We start from the raw sequence: 14,838 nt of genomic DNA on the forward strand, positions 1-14,838 counted from the left end.
GAAATCCCTTAAAAACACACAAGTCACCCTGAAGACTGACAAGTCTGAGAAATTATTTTAGACTTTAACCCACCCTGAAGAGCCACTGGATGATACTCTACTCCGGCATAAGAGAGCACGGTAACAGCCGTAGCCACGGCTGCAACCTGCTCTCAGAGAGGATCTGGGAGGGATTCCTGGGACAGCTTCCATCACATACACAGAAGAAAAACAAGGCAGCCTTTCATGCTAGTTTCATCAAAAGAATATGCAGTGTGCTTCATGAGGATGCTTAACAGGCCGCTTGTATTCAGTGAAGTTTTCCAGCTCAGAATTCTCTTAAGCGCGCACACACGCCTCTAAGATGAAGGCAGCAAATTTATGTTCTCCAAAAACTGACGGACCTGTCTCTGAAGATAAAAGCCAAAAAGTGAGACTTGGAAGTCTGAGCAAAATTCAAAATAAAGCTTTCACTGAAGATGTGATTAAACAATTTGTTACAGAATAATGAAATGAATGCTCTGCTTTTGTTTTCAAAAAAGGAGCTTTTTTCCCCCCTTCCTATGTTGCTACCATGAAAAGCAGTTGAGAACTTGGGAAGCCTTCTAATGAATCACTTGCCAACTCTGTGTTATACTTTTTTTTTTTAACTGTGACTTCATACGTAACAGGTATCAAAATTCTTATCATACAAGTACCAAATTATCATCCTCCTACTCCTATTGTAACTGCAATTTCAGCTTTCCAAGGTCTGACAGATCCAAAAAAACCATTTTCTCTGCTTGCCAGAATGAGGCTGCAAATCATTATGCAGTTTCACACACACCAAATTTGAGTATATTTGGTGGAACAAATCTGAAATACAATCTGATTCAGGGTGTTTTTTTTTTTTTTTGAAGACTCTTAATAGGCAGTCCTAACAGATCACAAGTGGTTTTACTGTCTCAATTGCACAAATTAAGCTCCATTCCCTTCAAAGATGAGCATGGTTATATGGCAGATGCTTCAAGTCATTACACAGAAGTTCTATTTAAGGCAACCACAAAATTTTATTTTTATTTTTCTACCCGACATGGCTGTTGTTTCTACCACAGCAGCGCACCTCAATGACAGTCCTTACAGGATACCTGCCAGCACTACTCCCCTTAAAACTGTGTTTACTGTCAAGACTAAGAACTATGTGCTTGATCATTTGTGAAATTTATCCAACTAATCTTTGTAATTATTAGAGTCCATTATAGGCAACTGGTCTCAGCTAGTGTAGCGTAACTAGGATACCTACCACGCAGAGGACTCAATAAGGATGATACTGCATGCCACAGCAAGAAACAACCAGGTTCTTGAACTACTGCCTTGGTAACAGCTCAGTCATGGAGTAAGAAAATGGGCACTACAGCAAAATCTCAGGGGCTAAATTCAGGACAAAATTAACAGTTGAGAAAGAAATTTTATTCAAGCTTCTAAGGGGGTATTACAAACAATAGAGAATAAAAACATTAAAAACTATTTAAAAAGTAATTGTCCCTTTAAAATAAAGATTCAAGCAGGTTTAACAATGAAGTATGCTATTCAATGAAGTTTTAAAAAAAGATTTTAAAAGTATTGGTTTTGCTGTATTTGCTAATCCTTTATAAAAAAGCTGGGCATAAATACTTCGTGCATTCATATGCATTATTTGGTGTTTCATATTATATAACTTGGTACAGTATTTAAGATATCACTGCAAAAGAGTTCAAACACAGTGCATTTATAAATAATGGAGTCATTATAAATCACATTGCAAACATACCTTGCCATTTTCATTGTTACAAATTCAGTATCTCAGTGAAGGTAGGAATAAAGTAGCTACAACAATCAATATCTTGACTTTATTTTTTTTTCTTTTTAATATAAAAATGCAGTTCTGGAAACCCACCCTCCTTCTTCCCCCTGCCCAAACATAATGCTTTACTTCTTAAAAATAAAAATAAAGTACTAATTCTATATACATCACATGTACCATACAAAAATGTATCCAAAGTTTCTATTGCTACCAAAGTGTTCTAAATCAAAAGTTACATAAATCCCCTCATTGGAAACAAAGGATTACAAGTTACAAAAAAATCAAATTACACACAAACCATCAAGTTTTTATACAATTTCCAATACATTTTTCTCCCAAAGCAAGTTGTCTTCTCATGTGCCTGTATAAAAATGCATATCAATATATTTGTCAATTTTATTTTTCATTATAAAGCAAATTAATACATTTTCTACAATAAATAAAACACAGGGAGGCACACATATCAACAAAATTAAATCAATGGGAGATAAATGGGATATGGTTTTGAAAGAAACAATGTGCTTGCAGGCTTTAAGCCAGGTTTGTTTAAAACAAAAACAATCTTAAGTTATTCTGGGCAACAATGGAGTGTTTTTGGTGATTTGCAAGTGATGTACATAGTATAACTTTTTTCTTGATGTCTTTCTCACAAAGTACCCTCCAAAATAATGCAACTTCCTTTCTTAAAATACATATTTGTAATTGTAAATTTACATCAATCTTAAATATGTGGTACTTTGTGCAAAGAGCAACGATTTACACAAACATTCAGAAGTCTTCTTCAGAAGCTACAGACCAAAGAGAAATGATACAAGCAGCACCATATTGTATACGATTTAGGCAAATATATATTTGATGTCATTTTGATATTAGGCTTTAAGATCTACTAAACACCTTAAGCTGGAAGATGGTGCTTAGGTAACTTAACCTCAGAAAGAAATAAAGGAAAAAAAGTAAAAAGCATGGAAACAAAAACCAACTCCCTCCCCAGCAAAATTATAAAAGGAATTAAAGAGCTACTTCTAAAATCAGAATAAGTTAAGTGTTGAATATACATTTATGTACAACTATGAACACTATGAACAAGACATTTTAACAGGTTTAGTGGAAAATCCTCCAAACTACAACACGATAAAATCATTAATCAATATGGCAATGGTGATTTAGAAGAATTGCTCAACTATTTCAAGTTTGCAGAACTCAGCCACTGAATCAACAATTAAGGGGTTGTATCTTCAATACATTCTTTTAGACAAGAGGTTCATTAGTAGAGTTCAAGTCTCTGTGGTATTTTTCATGCCTTGGTAGAATCTCTGTTAGTCAATATCACTGAAGTCACTGACTGGTTCTCCATGGACTCTACTCAGGTGATTCATAGCACGATCAAAAGCAATTCTTACTGCTTTTCGTATGCTTGAGTTACGGCCTTCCATCATTTTTAACTTGTCTATGGTCTCATCTATCCCAAGGGGAACCATTTTGGATTTGGGAAGCCACTGCCTGTAAGAAATTGTAAAATAAGTATGTTAAATATAGAATAAAATCAAGAAGTTTGTCCAGAAATGTCACAGTTGCTATACTGTCTTTCTCATCTAGCAGATCAGATTTACTGTCTTAAAGAAAGTGGTAGAATTCCTTTTAAGATAATACTTACCTGCCTTAAATATTTTAAGAACATGAAATACCAAGAAAGCCTCTTCCAGAAAACAAAGAATATATTCCAATTCTATGATACTTATTTAATGACTGATATCAAGTATCAAATGAAAAAAACTAGCATGAAATACTGATGCAGTTTAGGAATAGGCAGCAGAAACTAACAATGAACGTGATTCATGATTCACTTGACATAGTATTGCTTCTCTTCATTCTTTCATTTCCATTATTACAAGGAATTTGCAGATGATTAATTTTTGCCTTACACTTAAGACATCTCAACTTGCTTTTTATGGGGAAAGCTAAACTGTCACGGAAGTTCTGTTTAGCATGCTTTTACCCTGCAGTATGAAATCCCGCTAACTCTGTATTCATATTCAGAGTACCCTTCTGTTTTAAACTCCATGAATATCATTAATTGCTGGGCACACTGGAGTGATAATGAAAAAAGCTCTACACCCCATTTTTCTAGGAAAAGCATTCTAAATACCTAATTAAAAAAGCATGAAGTAAATTTCCATACATGTTTATCTTAATCCTGTTTTCTTAAGTTACAGGTATTAAGGAAAACAAAAATTAGATAAACTAATCAATATCTATTAAAAGTCTGTTACTGTAGTCTGCAATCCCAACCGTGTAAATGGCAGAAGCCATGCTTCTGTTTAAAAACTTCAGTTTCGGAGTCCATTTGAAACCAAACCAGCTGCAAATCAGACAGTGAAGTATGATATAAAACATTTTCTTCAAAGATTTTTTTAAACTGAATAAAATTGTCTCTTCAAACATTATTTTTTATTAAAGCACGCTAAACTACAACCCCATAGTACTGAGCACACACACTGAAACAAAAAAAAAATTCAGGCATAAAGTTTGTTCTAGACTAAAGGGTACAAGCTTTTAAAGTTTTAAGTCCCTACATCAAACAATACATTTCAGTAACATACCAACTCCTTTTATTGTCAAAAAATAGTACTAAGAATAGTTTCTCATCTGATTTGGTCTGCATTTGTTCTCCAATTTTCAGTACATCCAGAGGTGGCACTGGTATAGTAACACCGTTGTGATGGCCAGCAACACGAGGCATCTTAGGGTCAATAATCTGTAAGAGAACACAGGACAGTTCCCAATTTTTAAAACTACATGATTTATTTTAAGGAGGGATAACAAATAAAGTTAATGGGAAAAGAATCATAAACTAAACAGCCACTGCATATAAACTGGCTTTGTGTTACATGCTTACATAACTTCTTGACATTCTGCTGAATAGGCAGAGTGGATGCACAGTGGTAAAAAGAACTGAAAAAACTACCTCTAGAGCATTTTTTCACCCATTTTTTCAGTTCTTCTTGAAGTCACATTTGAATTTCACTTATTCCAACTTTGTAGTCTGACAAGCAGGTTTCAGAATAAGAAAGTTGAACCAGGATTTCTAAAAGCAGCTAGTCATAACTGGCCTCATATTTTGGGTTTTGAATTTCAGATACCTTAAAGAAACAACCTATTTTAAGGTATAAGTATTTGCTTCTGCAAAAGACAAGCCCCACACTCAAAATCTGAAGCAAAACAACAAAAAGCAAAAAAACCGAAACAGAAAAAAAAAAATCGGAAGTCACTTTCAAGTATCTTGCATAACCAATTTAATGACTCAGTTTTCAGCAAAACATGCAGTTACAGTCACATGTTCTTTCTAAACAAATGTTGGGGGAGGGGGAAAGATGCTGCTAACATTAAACTAATCAGGCTGATGGAAAAACTCCTTTGTAGGCAGATCACAGCATTATCAAGCGCTCAGCTTCCACCAAGACAGGTTATGTCACTCCGTGCCTGTTCCACCCACCTCCTACCCTACAAACTCGTGTTGTTTTTCTAGCATCCACACTGACACCAATCTTAATCCACAGTAAACTGATTACAGGAACTAAACCAACAGAGAGCTAACTCTGTGAGGAGTTTGCAGAAATCAGAAGCACTTTCTTCTCTTGACTGAAGTTTAATTCCTCAATCAACTCATCACGCACTCAGAAAAACACCAGTGCTGACATAAAGGAGTGGGCAGAAAGGAGCCCTTTGGTCATGGATCAGCTTAAATCTAACACTAAAGTGCCAGCACCATTCAAGAGACAATCAAATAATCAAATTTTCAGCATCTGACCAAAGAGGTTTTGGGTCACCCACTGAGGGCACTTAAACTCAAGTGCTCTGAATCTCACCTCCCCAGGTTTTAACCCCACTCTGTATGATTACATTTCCTGATCTCCCCAGCACACATATATTAAACCAGTCATGACTGTTCAGTCTATTATATAAATCAAGCCATAGTGTATGAACTGTTTCTATAATCCCAAATGCCTGAAGCCAAACACTTCATAAACAACATTTTCTCTGAAAGCTTTAAGTAGAACTGTGTGTATTTCTCCTAAAATAACATGGGCACAACAGCTTTATGTTTCCAGTCCATTGCTCACAACTGGATACAATCATTCAAATTTATTCCGACCTTACCAAGTTTTTTGTTTCTTTAATGAACTGCAGAATCAGAGTATTCTTTATACTCATTTTGCAGCAGAAAGTATTTTATAGCTCCAGCACTAACAAGATATCTGCCAAATGTTTATTCAGTTGATCCTTTAGACAATAATATATATTGCAAAAACAAAGACTACTGAGACAGGTATTGTACATCTCAAAAGATGGGTAGGGTAGTAGAGATTATTCACTTAACATCAGATACTGCAATAATTTTACAAACTGGATACATGGTAAAGAGGGCAGAATAATCCACCTTTATTGAACCTTAATGGGAATTTATCAGTTACCTTAAGTTCATGCACCAACATTCTCAGACCAGAAACAGTATCACTAGTGTACTGATGGGAAGCTGTGTACTTACCAGAGCTGGGTAAGAAGGATATCCACTGCATTTGGCCCATACTACTTTCAGAGGCTCAAGCACAGATGTTGCAGCATCGGTTGAAATCCACATACTGCTATGCCCAACTTCTAAGAACAAATCGTAATTAAATATAAAATTAATATGTTAAAGAATAAAACCTCAGACAAATCTTCTGCAGTTTTGTTTCCTCATCAATATCTCATGATCATTAGAATCCAAATACCAATACCACCTTTCATGCGCATAGCAATAAAAAGCAGGTAATGTTCATAACAGCTCTTTAAATGATACCAGTACTTTGATCCAAGCCTACAGACAAAGAACAAGTTTGTAGACACTTATAGAAACAGCATGTCTTAAACCACCTTAATTCTCAAAAAGCAAGTGTTTGCCAAATACTAACAATCCTTCCCCTTCAAAAAAGCTCAAAAGAAAACATAAAATTATGGTACTCTAAATAACCAGTTTCTTTTGAAACCACGATGACAATCATGTCAAAGAGGTGATGGTACTGAAGATGCAAGTTGCATGGATGTTTCCAAAGTGTTGGATATAACACAGTGGGATTACCACCCAACAGCTTACAATGCTTGTCTGGTACACCTTTCTATTCTTATGCATAAGTTCTAATCTGCATTTTATTTTCTATCTATCTATCTATTTATTTATTTTTAATCAGCCCTTCTGGGTCTCCCTGCCCAGCCCTTTCCTGCAGCGAAGTTTAAAAAGACCAACAGGGTTCAAGGAAGCAGCTGCAATAGTGTTTTTTTCCTTCTCAGGAGGCAGCGTAACAAAAAAATGAGTTTATGTTACTCCTCACTTCTACCAGAATCCTCCACTGTCTTCTCTGTTGCTCACCACTGGACTGAAGCATGAGACAGGTTTAAGCCTTTCAGTCAACCAGAACCAAAACTGGCCCCCTAGACACGCAGGGATATGGTCGAGAGACTGGGCAGAAGACAGTGAGTTATGCCCTCAAGATGGAACTGGGGGTGGGAAATGTACGAAGGAGGTAATGAACATTCACAAGCTGTACAGATGAGGAGGCACTTCTCATATGGGGCAATGTGATACCATAATACAGTTCAGCGGATGCAGTTACACTTTCTTTTAGCAGTAAGGCACTACTTGATAGAAATAGCTCTCTACTTGCTAAAATACAATTTATTCCTCAATTCTTCCCAATCTGCTCCCATTGAAAATGGGCAATTTATAATTAATGGGCTTATTTATAATGCAATGTGGTGTGCAGATATACATTAGTTACAGAGAGTCATGAAGGCTTAGATTAATGTATCCTTCATACACAGACTATTTTTAAAAATACATATAGAACTGTATCTGGTACTGTCATGGTTTAGCCCCAGCCAGCAGCTAAGCACCACGCAGCCGCTCGCTCACTCCCCCTGCCCCAATGGGATCAGAGAATCAGAGGAGTAAGAGTGAGAAACACTCCTGGGTTGAGATAAGAACAGTTTAATAATTGAAATAAAGTAAAACAGTAATGCTAATAGTAACAGTATAATAATAATAATGATATACAAAGCAAGTGATGCACAATGCAATTGCTCACCACCCGCTGACTGACACCCAGACAGTTCCAGAGCAGCGATCCCTACCCCTGGCCAACTGCCCCCCCCCCCCCCCCCCCCCCAGTTTCCATACTGAGCATAATGTCATATGGTATGGAATACCACTTTGGGCAGTTTGGGTCAGCTGGCCTGGCTGTGCCCCCTCCCAGTTTCTTGTGCCCCTGGCAGAGCATGGGAAGCTGAAAAGTCCTTGACTAGCATAAGCAGTACTTAGCAACAACTAAACCATCAGTGTGTTATCAACATTATTCTCCTACTAAATCCAAAACACAGCACTGTGCCTGCTACTAGGAAGAAAATTAACTCTATCCCAGCCGAAACCAGGACAGGTACATAAAAACAGTGCAAGTCCTCTTCTTCAGGGCAGCTAACAAGAAAGGAAAGAAACTTAAATTATTCTCAGCTGCAGAGTTGACATGAAACAAAGAAAATTATATTTGAATGCTGAATAGAAGGTCATATACAATCTGACAGGATGCACGCAGCTAATTCCCTCAGAGACTTCTCGGGTGTATACACAGCAGGGAAGAGTCTCAGAATTTTTCCTAGTCAGAATTTATTCCATGTGGTGATAGGGGTTTAATACACTAGCACATATGGCTAGTAGTTTTCTTTTACAACATAAAATACCTTTTATTTCTTTAAGCTATGGAAGACAATGAATTTAAGTTAGCAGTCAGGACAACATGCTGCTTAAATAACAGTACTCCCACTAGCTGAAAACCGAAAGTAACGAATTACCACAAACCAGACTTAAGATCCTACATAGTTCAGGGTAAAGATAAGGATGTCTCATTATACCCTTCCTCCCCTTACAGACTTTATTTCTTACAATATTTTTAAAACAACTAGTGGTTTTTTCAGTATCCTTCTCATAATAAAGTCAATGTGTTTAATTTTTTGTGGGAAGTTGAGCAAAACACCCATTAGGCGCCATCATCACGAGCCTCAAAACTTTAAGGCATTTCTGTCTTCAAAAACAGAGCCAAGAACTTCACACCCAGTATCTGTATAGCTTTCAGCAGGAATGCGAGCTCTTCATAGGCCAATTTTATTTTAAATCAGAAACTTCGGCCACAAACAGGAAAGTCTACTTTACTGAAAGATGACCAGATTAACAGTGCACAGTGTTATTTTCTTTTTTTTTTTTAAATTTTCAAATTACATAGAGGAAACTTATTTTAACACTTAAATCTGCAGACAAATCCACTGACACTGAGCATATTTAAGCTCCAAAACTACTGCCCCCCAAGAGGTAGCTGTGGTATCAGCAGCGTAGACAGATCATTCTTTAGCACAAATGATAAATTGAGACTTTCTTTTTACTGTGTAACTTTTGGCTGGACAAAGTGTTCTCTCTGCTGTCAATGTTACTTGTTGAAATTAAGACCATGCGGAGGGGAAAGCTATGTGAGTCAAATGCAGCAAAATGTTCCCCTACAACCTACCCCCTGCCCACACTTGCTCAACAGTCTGATGTGACTGAAGGGAAAGTCATCATCTAGACACTGCTAGCAAAAATAACGTCACTAAGATTTACTGAGGAAAAAAACACCTGACAAGTAGGTGGAGCAACTGACTGGACAAAGATGGGGCCAAAGAATTGAAAACTGGGACAAAAAGCGTAAGAGAGCATGGAACAGGAGAACTAGACAAGAATCTTGGATCAGGGAACAAGGAATAGCGAGGCCAAAGGACTGGGCAAGGCTCAGGAAGGACAGGCAGAAGAACACATTGCCACTTCAGCACAGCAACTTCCTGACCCTATAAAGGAATCCAAGACCTACAAACCTCAGCACATCTCCGTATACAGCAGCTATTAATGAGAACCACTCATAGCATGTATCTATTCAGCTTCCAGTGCTCTTGCACACTAAGGACAACAAGCTATTACATACAGATAATTATACTTGAAAACCAAGAAAACCATATTAAGCCTACAAGTCCAAGCCCCAAAAGTTAGACAGAATTCTGAGTCACTTTTGAAACTTTAATTCATCCTCTGTATTTATAAAGAATCATAGAATCACAGAATCATAGGATGCTTTGGGTTGGAAGGGACCTTTAGAGGTCATCCGGCCCAACCCCCTGCAATGAGCAGGGACAGCTTTAACCAGATCAGGTTGCTCAGAGCCCCATCCAACCTGACCTTGAATGTTGCCAGGGATGGGGCCTCCACCACCTCTCTGGGCAACCTGTTCCAGTGCCTCACCACCCTCACCGTAAAAAATTTCTTCCTTATATCCAGTATAAAACTGCCCTCTATCTGCATCTCAATATAATCTTCACATTTCAATATAGAATATATTTTTCCATAATAATCTTAACTTGTCCAGTATACTGAGTGGACCTGGTTCTAAAGCATACCTCAGTCTCACGAGTCAAAAACGCTGAACATGGCAGCAGTATTACAGAAAACAGCATGCCCTAACTTGCACACTTGGCTTTCTGATTTCAATAGCGCTCTTGTAACATTGCTTGCACTTGAACTAACATATTTCAGTGCGCGTGCATTACAATGATTACATCCATTAATCAATGCAAAACTGCATCCCATCATAACTGCAGTATTACAACATACCATACCATAGGTTCTGAGACAGCATCTTGTAAATAGAAACAAGATATTCCTTGGACCTAAAGAGAGCAAAACTGTAAGCACTGTGTTTGTTTCTAAAGCATATATACTGTCAAACACAACTGTTTTGAGACATTTTGCCAAGAATGAATAACCCTTTATTTTAGTTTCTCTGTAAAATCTGGGATTTCACTAATAAAAAGTAAATAATAAGTTCCAATTATGCACAGAATGTAAGCAGATTTCACTTCACTCCTACTTATTTCCTCTTCTTGAGCTGCTGAGGTAACAGGGTACAGAAGGCAGCCAAAAGAGCTCAAATTAGACAGAATATATAGTAATATATAAAATAGTGCTGTTAAATGTCATTTGCTCCTCCTTTTAGGTAGCTGTAGAATGTATCTCAGAACAGAGATGGAATTAAGAGAAATCAAGGAGAGTTCTGAAAAAACAGGTACAGGAATTCTAAGTGGAAAGTGTTAAATATAAGACTACCCAGGACAGAGAAAAACAAATGGAAAAGGTTAAGTCCTGTATAAGAGGTTTCCATGCAGATAATAAAGATACTAAACCTGAGAGTAATGAAGCTGTAGCTGAAAACAGATTAGCTGCAAGAAAGAAAAACAAAACTGATCATCTGGGGAGGAAAGAACAGACTAAGGCAAACAAAGAGTCAGATAAAAGCACTAGAAAGCCATGAAAGAGTCCTGGACAAGGAACACCCAGGATGAGGGAGCAAAGAGTTGTAAGGTCAGAAACTAAAGACAGGCCTGCTAGACACTGCGAAGCTGATGCCTAACTTCAGCTGGGAGCACTGCATTACACCAACACAGTTCTACTTACAGAAGAGATGACCTACTTAAATCTTGTAATGCAATTCAAATATCGAAACAGGTGGAAAACGTATCACCAGAACACAGTTATTTCCCCTAAAACTCAGTAAGTTATTATCCTCTACATTCCTAGAAACTTCCACTTCTTTCCAATTTCAAATTTTTCCTGAATCAAAGCAGACCATGTCTTACCAGTTTGTCAACATGGTCATGCAGAACAGTATACGAGGAGTAAACCCTAAACCAAAAAAAGCCCAACAAAATATTGACAGAACCTTAAATAGTACTTCAGTCCAAGTTTTGCTTGTACTACTACAGTAGCTTGATCACTTTAAGCACCATTTTTTAATCACAAAATCAGGTGCTATTCTCTTCTCTTCAAAGTCTTTAAAGAGTCAAAAGCAGAAACCAGTAGTTTCTGCAATGCTATTAACACCACTTTCAGAACACTTAGGTGTATTTCAGCAGGGAAAATAGGAATGTTAGAATCTGTCAAATAAATGGACAAAATTAGAGTTATACAATATTACTAAGAATACAATTATTTATAGTTACCAGCTGCAATTCTTGCTGCTTTGGCATAGTTTCCATTTTCAATGCATGATATCAATTCACTTCGGTCTTCCAGTGTGTGTCTTCGTATAAGTGCTGGTTTACCTTTACCACACTTCGGTAGGCTGAAACTATGAAAACATTAACATTAAACCCATTATTTGATAATTAATGTTGTTCACTATAAATCAAGACTTTGAAAAAAGAATTTAAAATTCATCAGTACACAGTAAAATCAGAGCAGCAAGCTCTAACAAATCTTACATAAAACCCACAACCAACTACATAAAAGCTAAAACCCTAGACTATTTTCATGCACAGAACTGCCTGGTTATCAGCAAAAGACAAACAGTATGCAACTGCACCTCAACTGCTGTACAGATTATACATGCACAAATGAGAGAAGCTGTTTTGTCTCCAGTGGTACAGTGGATACTGGCCAAAGAGAAACATGTTCCTTCTGCTCCAACAGTTCCACTACATAGGAGACATGATTATTTTCTCTTCTATTTTTCACTACAAATTCAAGTCTTTCAATTGTGGAATGTCTATATGCAAAATGGGAATTTTTTTTTTTTTTTTTAAGACTTCAAAGAATCTGAACAGCAATTATTCTAGATCAAATCCTCAATATATCACATTTACAAGAGATGCAATATTAAATTCTCTTTTGTTTCTGAAGGCCTGTTTGACATGAGTGCATTAAAACCATTTGCTTAAACAGTTTAATACCAATCCTGAACACATGAATAAATCCTTCTTTTTTAAAAAAAAAACAAAACAAAAACAAAACAGATTTATCCTATATTCCTGTATTCCCCATCCTCATAGCCTGGGACTGGAGACAGCTACCTTTTACCCAGAGATTAGTGTGCTTTTGGAAGATGTGCACCATTGGTGACGGAGAAACATTTATCAATGGTGGCAGAGGTGACCATTCTGACAGTCCTACCTTTAACAGCAGCCTTCACAAAGAGGTCAATAGATGGTATACGGGTACTATCATCACTGCAGTAACCAGCCAGTAATCCAAATCACAGACTGATAATCTACAGTTTCACAGCTACTGAATTTACCTTCCCTGTGTACAAGACACTACTTTGGAAATTGCTTCTCTCCTTCCCTCACCAAAATAAACACACCCATTTTTAGCATTCAGGATTAGGAAGGTAATTAAAACAAGATACTATACACACAAACATGCATACGTATCTACACAGAGCAAGAGAAGCATAATCAAGTATAAAGTGTAACTGCCCGGATCTGCAATAACCTGAGTTCAACAAAAGAATACTAGCAATCCTGAAAGTTGTCTCAGATTTGACACGCAACTGAGAAAATTGGAATGTATTCTTTTTTCTAAAATTTATGCAATCCTCTGATGTAGGTCACAAGCAGTATAGAAACTAATATATTCAATCTCAAATTTCTATTTCAGATTTACAGTTTTACCTTGAGTTACACAAAAGACTGTTACTAGATGAAATACTAGATTCTGATGCACAGCGGCGACGAGGTTCAACTTTTCTTCCTGGAGTATCATCTAATGCTCTCTCTTTACTTCCATCTCCAAAACCATTTGACAGACCTACAGCATAACACAAAAATAAACTGCATCAAACTGGAAGCCACACCATTTTCATTAACAACTTTCTATAGTCACACATTGTATCATTACTATTCTGTACTTCAAGTATTTTGATGTGACCAAAAAGAAAGAACATGAACATTAACAAAATACTGCATTTCAAAATACAGTATTATAAACAGGAGGTTCCTGTAGTCCAGATTTTAAAGATAGGAAGGAAATTTATGTTACATAAAAAAAGGTGAAGATTTTAATACAGGAAATGCCAAATGGAGTATCAAATCAGTCTCTGTATGTCATGTTTCCAACTACTAAGACAATCAGGCTGCAGAAGCTGGGTAGAAAAAAAGAAAAAAACAAAAAAAAACAAACCAGGGAAAAAAAACCCCAAACCCAAACAACATTACAAACAGGCAGATTTACCAAGTCAACACAAGACTCATTTGAATACAACGTTACAACTGGAAGTCAAGACATACTTTTCAAACACTGTAAGTAAAGGGTGGTAGGGATTCCCTCCTGATGCTATCTAGTTCTTCCTGAAAGTCTTTCCATTTTAGTAAATTCAGACTGACATCATCATGCCTGTTTTCTGGGATCAACAATCAATAATACGCACATTATTGTTTTTTACTATCCTTCCCCTGGCACAAATTTACATACATTCAAGGACATTGTATTTTAATTTCGTAATTGTAATGAAAATGTAACAGAAGGCTTTTTATGTTACAAGCTACTGATTTGATGGGCTGCCACCAATCCTGCTCTGGGTTTGCTAATTCACAAACAGTATAGTTCTTTTTCAGCCACTTCCATGTTTGATTAGAGGCACAAATGCAAAGGTTTAAGACAGTGTTCTGAAGACTTTCCCATGGCGGGGGAGGCAGGCAGGAATTAGGACTGAAAAAGAAAGAACCCAACACCAACACATACTCCAGAGTATCAACAGAAATGAACTGACTGAAGACAACGGTACTGGCCTGCAATCAGCTACTGCAAGCTGTAAACTGCAAAGAGAACAAAATTCTAACACTAATTCTGAGCACACTTACTTCCTTACAATAAATTAGTTTCTACTTAAGGCATATGACCCACATGCTTCTCATAATGCAAAAAAGAGCTATCCATCCCAGCCATCCTATTATCACAGTCTTAAAGGTCACAATGATCTTTGTTCATTCAGACATAGTCAAATAAGCTTCACATGCCTCTCCACAGAGCATTACACTGTAAGACAATTTTGGCAGAACTCCCTTTGCTAACTTCTAATTCTTCCAGTCTGTTTGCTATAAATATGTCTGCAAAGAAGGCTGACAACTAAGGCACTTGAGATCATCAAGTTACT

General features: G+C 36.9%; 1 protein-coding gene across 4 annotated transcripts in view; it reads right to left on the bottom strand.

Annotated features, from left to right (window-relative positions):
- Positions 1 to 1,371: 1,371 nt before the first annotated feature.
- The window catches only part of BRD1 (bromodomain containing 1), a 63,015-nt gene continuing 49,548 nt past the window's right edge, over positions 1,372 to 14,838 (bottom strand). For all 4 annotated transcript variants that reach the window (XM_075727742.1, XM_075727739.1, XM_075727740.1 and 1 more), the window contains exons 9-13: positions 13,358 to 13,493; positions 11,909 to 12,036; positions 6,348 to 6,457; positions 4,402 to 4,556; positions 1,372 to 3,301 (exon numbers count right to left, since the gene is read on the bottom strand). In XM_075727742.1, coding sequence (XP_075583857.1) covers positions 3,118 to 3,301; positions 4,402 to 4,556; positions 6,348 to 6,457; positions 11,909 to 12,036; positions 13,358 to 13,493 — 713 coding nt within the window. In that variant the 3' untranslated portion in view covers positions 1,372 to 3,117. The remainder of the gene's footprint in view (positions 3,302 to 4,401; positions 4,557 to 6,347; positions 6,458 to 11,908; positions 12,037 to 13,357; positions 13,494 to 14,838) is intronic.

The sequence above is a fragment of the Pelecanus crispus genome, chromosome 1 (assembly GCF_030463565.1).
Source record: "Pelecanus crispus isolate bPelCri1 chromosome 1, bPelCri1.pri, whole genome shotgun sequence".
Classification (NCBI taxonomy): Eukaryota; Metazoa; Chordata; class Aves; order Pelecaniformes; family Pelecanidae; genus Pelecanus; species Pelecanus crispus.